Source organism: Myotis davidii, unplaced genomic scaffold (genome assembly GCF_000327345.1).
Source record: "Myotis davidii unplaced genomic scaffold, ASM32734v1 scaffold46, whole genome shotgun sequence".
In the NCBI taxonomy this organism is placed as follows: domain Eukaryota; kingdom Metazoa; phylum Chordata; class Mammalia; order Chiroptera; family Vespertilionidae; genus Myotis; species Myotis davidii.
This window is the reverse complement of record NW_006383006.1, coordinates 11,089,999-11,098,970: the sequence shown is the minus strand read 5'-3', so window position 1 is coordinate 11,098,970 and position 8,972 is coordinate 11,089,999. Positions and strand designations below refer to the sequence as shown.

General features: G+C 41.6%; 1 protein-coding gene across 2 annotated transcripts in view; it reads left to right on the top strand.

Annotated features, from left to right (window-relative positions):
- Positions 1 to 8,918, top strand: part of FMN1 (formin 1) — a 398,649-nt gene extending 389,731 nt beyond the window's left edge. For both annotated transcript variants that reach the window (XM_015557593.1, XM_006778123.2), the window contains 2 exons: positions 4,026 to 4,110; positions 5,707 to 8,918. In XM_015557593.1, the coding sequence (XP_015413079.1) occupies positions 4,026 to 4,110; positions 5,707 to 5,751 (130 nt within the window). In that variant the 3' untranslated portion in view covers positions 5,752 to 8,918. The remainder of the gene's footprint in view (positions 1 to 4,025; positions 4,111 to 5,706) is intronic.
- Positions 8,919 to 8,972: the final 54 nt, after the last annotated feature.

The following is an 8,972-nucleotide window of genomic DNA, read 5'->3' as shown; positions in this document are numbered from 1 at the left end:
AGCCATCTTGGATCTCTGTATCGGTAAATATTTTACTGAAAAATATGTCTGATATTTTGCTTCCTATGGATTCTTCTAACATTTTTATGGTTTCCTGTCTTACATTTAAGTCTTTTATCCATTTTGAGTTTATTTTTGTGTATGGTGTAAGTTGGTGGTCTAGTTTCATTTTTTTTTCATCTATCTGTCCAATTTTCCCAACGTCATTTATTGAAGAGACTATCTTGACTCAATTGTATGCTCTCACCTCCTTTGTCAAATATTAATTGAGCATTATGGCTGGGGGCAATTTCTGGGCACTCTGTTTGGTTCCAGTGGTCTATATGTCTGTTCTTGTGCCAGTACCAGGCAATTTTGAGAACAAAGGCTCTGTAATATAGGTTGATATCTGGTATTGTGATCCCTCCAACTTTGTTTTTCTTTCTCAGGAATGCTGTGGCTATTCGGGGTCTATTTTTATTCCATATAATTTTTGGAGAGTTTGTTCTAGGTCTGTGAAATATGCCGTTAACATTTTAATGGAGATTATATTGAATCTATAGATTGTTTTGGGTAGTATGGACGTTTTAATGATGTTACCTTGTGGTTGATATTAACCTCATTTCATAGATAAGGAAACTGAAATTTACAAAAGTTGATTATTTGTTCCAAGTCTTCTAATAACTGGCAGGGTTTTAATTAGAATCAAATCTAGAGGATGCTGAAGCTACTTGGCCCAAGTGTTGCCTTCCCCCAATCCATGTGATTTTCAAGAGTTCCCTTTGAAAGGGAGGCATAATCACTGAATGAAAATATTAGGAGAAGAGCAGCATGGGGTCACTCAGGTCAGAATTGCCTTGAGAGGGTGAGGTATGTGTGACCGCCTGGGGACTGCACAACAGCCAGGACCAGTAGGAAAAGGTTTGCAGTGGAGACAGGGCTTTAGGTTGGCTCCCATCCCTGTACCTCTACATGGCCAGCGTGGAGGGAGGTTGCAGGGCTGCCAAAGGATATGGAAGCTGGAAACGGCAATGCTGCGCAGGAGGGTGGTAGAAGACCAACTCTGAAAGAAGAGACCAGCATTCAAAGGTGAAAAGAAACTACTAAAGCAAAAGGTGGCCAGAGAAAAGTTCCCTAAAAGTTAGGGTGCCGGGAGAGAAGTGGTCATTCCAAACCACTCCGTTGGGATTGGGATTCGAAGGTCACTAATAGGTGTTCTCTTTGAAAACCAATCTTGCTGGAGAGAAGCCAAGAAGAGTAGATGCTCCAAGCTGTGGCCTCACAGCACCATCATCGTGGTTTGCAAATCCCTTAATAGCCAGAGTCTCCAATGCTGTGTGACCTGGGTTGCTCCTTTTAGTGCATTCTTTTCTTTGGGGGGGCCGGGGGGGGTAGTCATGGTTATTGCTGCAAATGGAAAAGTTTAGTAGACATTGTGGTGTATACACTCAGCCCTATGTCAGTGATGGGAAGTGCCCGTTCTCAGGGCAGCTTTGCCGATGTAGTTCTTCTTGGGTTTTGTAAATCATTGCTCATCTTTGTCTCATTTTTATTTCTTTCCTGGTACACAAGTCAGCATGTTGAATTCATTGTAACTAAATTGAGCATGTGGACTGGGAGGTTAGATTAGGTTAAGCAAATGTTTTAAGTACATTGTGTGAAATTAGCTAAATAAAGAGCTAAGACACTCAGCCACTTCTTCAATATTAAGCAAGTATGTGATTAATGTTGAGCAAGATATTTTTATTTAATTCCCTGAAGAAGAAGCAGGGTTTTTTCTTTTTAAAAAAATTTCAGTTACAATTGACATTCAATATTGTATTAGTTTCAGGTGCACAACATAGCAGTTACACATTTATATAACTTACAAAGTGACCCCCCCATAAGTTTTGCACATACCTGACACTATGTATAAGTATTGCAATATTATTGACTATATTCCCTAATCTGTATTTTACACCCCCATGACTGGTTTTATAATTGCCAATTTATACTTCTTAATCCCTTCACCTTTTTCAACCAACACCACAACCCCCGTCCCATCTGGCAACCAGTAGTTTTTTCTCTATACCTGTGAGTTTCTTTCTGTTTTGTTTGTTCATTTATTTTGGTTTTTTAGAGTGCACATATAAATGAAATCATATGGTATTTGTCTTTCTCTGTCTGACATTTCATGTAGCATAATACCCTCTAGTTCATTCTTTTTTATGGCCAAGTAATGTTCCATTATACATATATGTACCACCTTTTCTTTATCCATTTATTATTTTATTGGAGCATTTAATCCATTTACATTTAAAGTAATTAATAGGTTTGTCGTTATTGACATTTTATTGTTTTTTCTTGTTTTTGTAGTTCTCTGTTTCTATTCTCTTGCTATCCTTTCTTGTATGTTGATTACTTTCTTTGTTGTGTTTGGATTTATTTTATTTACTAGGGGCCCAGTGCATGAATTCGTGCACCTTGAAAGGAACTGTGGGCCGAGAGGCTGTGGTTGGCACAGAGGCAGGTCTCAGCCCATCCTCCGCACCCCAACCCAGACCCTCCTGCCATAACCCCTGGTCCCCTGTCTGCCTGCAGCCCCACTCCCTCCGCTGCTGCTCCTACGCACTAATGGCACCGGCCCCCCTCACACCCACTGATGACACAGAGTGATTGGGGCCGGTGCCAGCAGCGAGTGTAAGAGAGGTTGATGCCATCAGTGGTTGCGAGTGGTGGCTGCTGCCCTAATCGTCCCTCAGGAGCAGGGGGAGGTGGAGAATCCCTCAGGGGCAATTGGGGCCAGCAGCCACAGCTCGCGCTCACTGATGGTACCAAGCAATTGGGGCCGGCAGCAGGTGCAAGCTCCAGGCAGGACCACAGTGCACAGGAGCAAAGAATTTTCAGTAATCACCAGAGGTTTGCCCCGATGACAGCAACTGGTGCCCCACTTTGGTCTGGTGCCCCCACTTACCTGCTCCACCATCCCACCGTGGCCAATGTCTGCCATGTTCCACACACGCCCCCTGGTGGTCAGCGCACATTATAGTGACCCATTGTTCGGTTGTTCTGCTGGTTGGTCTATTTGCCTTTTATTATATAGGATTTCTTGTAGATTTTTGGTTTGTGGTTACCATGGGCTGCATATATAGGAAGCTATGTGTATAGTAGTCTATTTTAAGTTGATGATCACTTAAGTTCGAATACATTCTAAAATCACTACCATTTTTACTCACCCCCTCCCCATTTATATTTTTTATCATTATATTTTGCTTCTTTTGTGTGTTTTTGTGTATTGCTTAATTTACTGTTGGAATTATACATGATCTTTCCTCTAAGTCCTTGCCTCTAACACTTGTTATTGTCTTCCTTTTTTATTCTAGCCATCCTAACGAATGTAAAAAAGTATCTATCTCATGGTTTTTATTAGCATTTCCCTGATGACTAAAAATGTCTTTTTTCATGTGCTTATTGGCCATTTGCATGTCTTCTTTGGAGCAATGTCTATTCAAATCCTTTGCCTATTTTTTAATTGGGCAATTTGTTCTTCTGAGTTGTAAGTGTTCTTCATGTATTCTCAATACAAGTCCTTTGTCAGATATATGATTTACAGATATTTTCTCCCATTCTTTGGGTTGTTTTTCACTTTCTTGATATAAATTGGTGAATTTTCATATTTTTCGTTTTCATGTCTGCTGAGTGGCTAGATCACAAGTCAGATAGCCTTGACATGCACGTGGAGAATAAAGTAACTGCATCTAGTTTTCTGTAGATTAAAAACTCCTGCTTTGGACACAAAAGCACAGACTTTTCAAAGTCATCTAGGTGAGCCCCTCAGCCAGGGAAGGTAATTCACCTTTGATAACACAGAAGATATGCCTTGACACCTAATTAGAGTTTGAATTTAATAATGAAAAGCATTGAAACCATTCCTTATATTTGCAAACTGTTGATTAACTCAACATCATTTGGATTTCTGTTTAACCTGATCTCTTCCTATTTCTTCTTTTCTTTTTTCCCCTCCTTCTTTTTCCTCCTCTCCCCTCCCCACTCCGTCTTAATTTCAGATTGAAAATGGCTCAGGAATCAGTCAGCAAGTTGACAGCAGAGAAGAAAGTGGAGACAAAGAAAATCAATCCCACAGCCAGTCTGGTGAGATACATTTTCAACATAACATCAAGATTTTTCGTTATAACTGATGTGCGCCCAGGAGTGTGTCTGAATTTAAAGGACAAAACTCAGGGGAATGGCAGGTAGTATCCAGATTCTCAGTTTCCACCCCAGAGTAGTGTATAGATTACATATATATATGGAGAGAGTGAGGAACAAAACAGATTCATGTGTTTGCCACCAAACTCAACAAAGGTCATTTTCTAATAAACCAAACTGAGTCACTTCTCATTTCATACCCTTCCACTGCCTTCCCCCCACATGCCATGATCCCCCTCATCTCAAAGCACCTTTCTCCTAAAATGTTTAAGCATTTCACTCTCATCAGTTTCTTTCCCCAGTGAAATAAAAGGGCAGGCTTATCCTCTTTTAATCAGTAGAAAAACTGAGATGCAGAAAAGATGCAGTCTACCTGTATCACTTCACAAACAGATAACAAAAGCCAGGACCACACTTTGAGTCTCAGAAGTCCCTCCCTGTCCTAGAAAACAGCAGTCTGGTCTGGCTTCCTACCTGTGGGGTCAAGTTGTCCTCCAAGGTCATGTTTTCAGGGTAGATCACAATGAATCTCCACCTGTTTGTCACAGAGAATAGTTGGAATAGCTAAATGGTTATGAACCCAAGGTGTCAGGGTTCAAATCCCATCTCAGCCACTGACTAGTTGGAAAACCTTAGTGAAGTTCTTTTGCTTCTCCCTCTTCTATGAAAAGAGGGAAATAATATTATCTTTGCTTTAGGGTGATTTTGAGGAAGGTAGGAAGAGACAAGCAAAGTGCGTAGGACATACTAAGAGCTCAGTAAGTGTTAGTTCTTTTCCTTGTTATCATGAATTTCGGCAACTTTGGTTGGCACTGCAACAGGAAACAGCAGTGAGTGGAAAGTGGGAGTATCACTCTCCTCACTTTGATTTTCAGACCCTCATACAACTGTGCCCTGACCTCCTACAACTACTTGGTGTTATCCTTTTGTGTGACAAGTACTTTTTGCTAGCTGTTTCAACTGCTATAACAATCCAAATGGGACAATAAGTTATAAAGTGAGATGATTTCTGTTGATTTACTGTGGTGGCTCTCATAACCCCATCAGCAACTGAATGAAATGTTGAGTGAGGTTGGTGAGTGAGAAATAGAGAAGCTAAGGCCACACAGTTTGGCCTGCATAGACCACATCTGGTCACCTTCCAGTTTGACTTTTCATATTTAAAGACTCCCTATTTCTTGAGCATTCCATAATTCCATTAGTGGGCCAAGGTTAGGAATGGAAGGAGCCTTTGAGTAACACTACAAAACTAGGACTTTTGTCACAGAACAACAGCCTGGAATGGTAATGCTCAGTGTTTCAGGTGGATATACTTGGTTTATGAGCTGTTTAGTATTTTGTTGGTTTGTTGGAGAGTGAGGGTGATAGGTTGTAAGGGGCAGGTAACTGAAGGTTTCAGGAAAGAAGGCCTGAAACACTCTTATTTCTAGGGCATATGGTACAACTCTAGAATTCTAGACCAAAACTTTAGAAACTTGTCAAAATTTGATGGAAAATTAGAAAAGGAATGATAATAAACTTTTTTTTCTTAAACAACAGAAAGAAAGACTACGTCAAAAGGAAGCCAGTGTGACCACCAACTAAAAAGGAGACACTGAAGATGACAGCAAGACTGAGTACCTTGCTTATCCTTTGCAACACCAGCGCTGCAGGAAGTTCTTGAAAGACATGTCACTAAACGTTGCTTTTGCTCATGGCTTTGTGAGGTCACCTACAGTGAGAATCCGTGCCTTCCCAAAGTCCCTGGTTAAGCCACAGAACCAATGACAAGCTGTGTAAGGGAACATTGCAGGAGTATTTGATGATTGTTTCTGTAGAGGCCCAAAGTTCACTTGGTTATAAGACCAGAAGAAAGCCCCAAGATTTTCCAAACATTTTTAAAAGCAAAGGTTCCAAGCTTTCTGACCCACTCTTGATATATGTAAATTTGTGACCGAAGAAGAGAGGGCTCTTACGACAGTTGCTTTGAGAGAGTTCAAGCCTTTACACACTGCTGGTTTGACTGTTGATCTTAATTTTGATCCCATTGCATCAAGATCCTGAAGTGTCTTTCTCGCCAAAAATGTTGACATTTACCCAAACTATTTTTAAAGAGGTCCAAGACTATGTATTTCCCAGAGGAGAAAAATGGTTATCTTATTGTTGTTCATGTTATGGAAAGGAGAGGAAATGGGATTATACATGGTGGAGAAGGGGTTAAATAACCATAAACTTCATAAACCTGGAGAACAAATTATGATACAGGGAGTTCACATCAGCCATTAAGCAATTAATTGTGGTTTCCTGGACCACAGAGTGTCTCTCCATCCCAGATTCCGGAAGAAACAGTGATACCTGAGCACAGAGACACTTGGGGTCAAAGCAGTTGCTTGGACAAGTGACCCAGTAACAGAGCACATTTCACGTTTCAGAACATTCGTGAATGGGCAATGTCTTGATGATGTGCACCTGAGCTCTACGTCATGTTCTGGGACTCTGTGCAGCCAGACCTGTCCCACCAGCCCAGGAGGCAGTTTCCAGACAGGACTGCAAATGTTACTTGCCGCCTTTTATTATGACCTTGACCCTTGATGGACAGGCATGTGACAGAGGTCTTTGGTGTCTGAAAAATTAAGTTCAGAAAAGTTCTTTACTTGCAAATGCAAAGAAGGTGTTCACATTAATGGAATGCCATGTACATGCAGCTTTTTCGGACCCTGGGAGTCACTGCCCCTTGAATCACAAGAGAAAGGAATCTACCTTGTGAGTAGAGAAAAGAGGGGACGGGGTGAATTGATAATAGGATAAGAGACTATCAGCTTTGGGCCTTGAAGGGAGAGAGGTCAAAGCTTTCTCCTCCAAATGGTGGAGCAACCTTAAAACCCTTCCCAATCCAGCTGCGGTGTGTGGCCTGACCCTTGTCCCATGATCTTCCCAGAACCTCTCAACTTCCAGGTGGCTGAATGTTTACCCAGGACATGCCTGCCAGGTATCAACCCCCTCAGGGACCCATAACAGATCCAGCTTATTAAAGTGGCACCATATCCTAATATAATGCCCGTCTTGGGAATCAAGAATGTTCAGTCAAGTCTCTGAAGCCATATTCATGCAGGTGCTAACCACCTTTTCAAAAGAAAGGAATATGGTAGCATAGTTAGGTTGTTGTTGTTTTTTTCCAGTTCAAAATAAAAGATGAGACAAGCAAAATAGGAAAGCTGGTAAGAAACTTACATGACTAAAAGAAGTTGCTTGTGAGCAAGAAGCTTTTTAGACTAGATTGTTTTCTTATACTGTTTCTTCCTTTTCACTTAACTGTGAAGAAAACCTAAGGAATTCATCAATTGAAAACAAATTCTGCTTACAGCCATCCTGGGCTCTGTGGCATACCTTTTGGTATTATCGTGCAAAAAAAAAAAAAGTGCCTGTTTTGCCCATGCCTTGGGAATCAGCTTTGAGTTCAGTAAGACCAACATGTGTTTGGAAACATGTGTGTCCTTAGAGACCTGATGGGAGACAGCTGCCAGTGGCTTTCAGTGGAGTCGCCATCATCCACTTTAAGTCTTGAAGCTGGTGCTCATAGGAATATCAGTGAAGATAAGCAGGACTGTCACTTTGGCCACATAACCCAGCAGGAACATGCTCTCAGGGAACCAACGGGGAGGAATAATGAGTGAGGACATTTAATTTGAGAGTTAGACAAATGCAGCCCAAGGTGGGTTTTATCCTCAGGGATAGACTAGAAATTGGCAGTAAAATACCTCTTTCTAAAGAGCAAAGTTTGCCTGCCGATGTTGGGGAAACAGTGATTTTTCTAAGATTAGTCAAAGGTAATATGTTAGTACATTAAGACACCAGGGCAGGATCTCCATCATTTTCACCCAGTTTGAATCCTGCGGTATGTATCTGGATACCCCCTCCCCAACCCACACACATGCTGCACTGTTGACATCACCTTCATTTCTAACTTAAGTTGATCATCAGTCAAGGTTCGCAAGAGTTGTTCAAGGTAGGCCATCTAAAACAGCCTGGGGGCCTCAAAATGTTCCCTCTAAAATGCAGTTGAGATTGTGTTTAAACACAGCAGGTGTCTCTAAACTTCTCATGGAGAGGAAGTAGTTGGGGTACCACTGGAGCTTGAGCATTTCAGGCAACCAGGACTTCAGTGGCTGTTCTAAGCACAGCCCGCCCCGAACAAGAGGGAGCGTGGCCAGTACTGCTATTCTGCTTAACCAGACACTCACATCGGGCTTCCCAGTCAGACTCTGGGAAATCTTAGCTTGTGAACATCATCTTCTCTTCTAGCCAAGATTCATTACATCAGGGCACAGCTGATAGCAGTTCAGATTCTTGCATGAGTAATTGGCATCATCCCTCAAGCACACGAGTATATCATATATTAAACCAGAGCATGATGTAACTATCTTAGGTAGAAATAAAAAAAAAACCTCAGGCCAGTGAGGTGTCAAAAATAAGGTTAGAAGGAGATGTGCTCTATGGCTTTTAACCCAAGAAGAGGCAGCTTACGGGAGGAGAAAAAAGGGCAGAGTCTGGTCAAGCAGAAATTGATGATGGTAACTCCCTCACCATCACAGGTGATGGACCTGCTGCCCATCAGTTGCCTTTTGAATACTTGAATTGATGTCCATGGTGTCTCCTCAAATGCTCGCTGCAACTACATAGGAATTTTGGAGGAAGAATTTCCAAAATCTAAGAAGGAGGATAAGGAAACCTAGTGGTGCTATTACATCTGGAAATGTTGTAGCCTAAACAAATAGGCAACGTGGTTGAGGAATTGACTGTCAGATTGGATGCTGATCTCCCTTCTC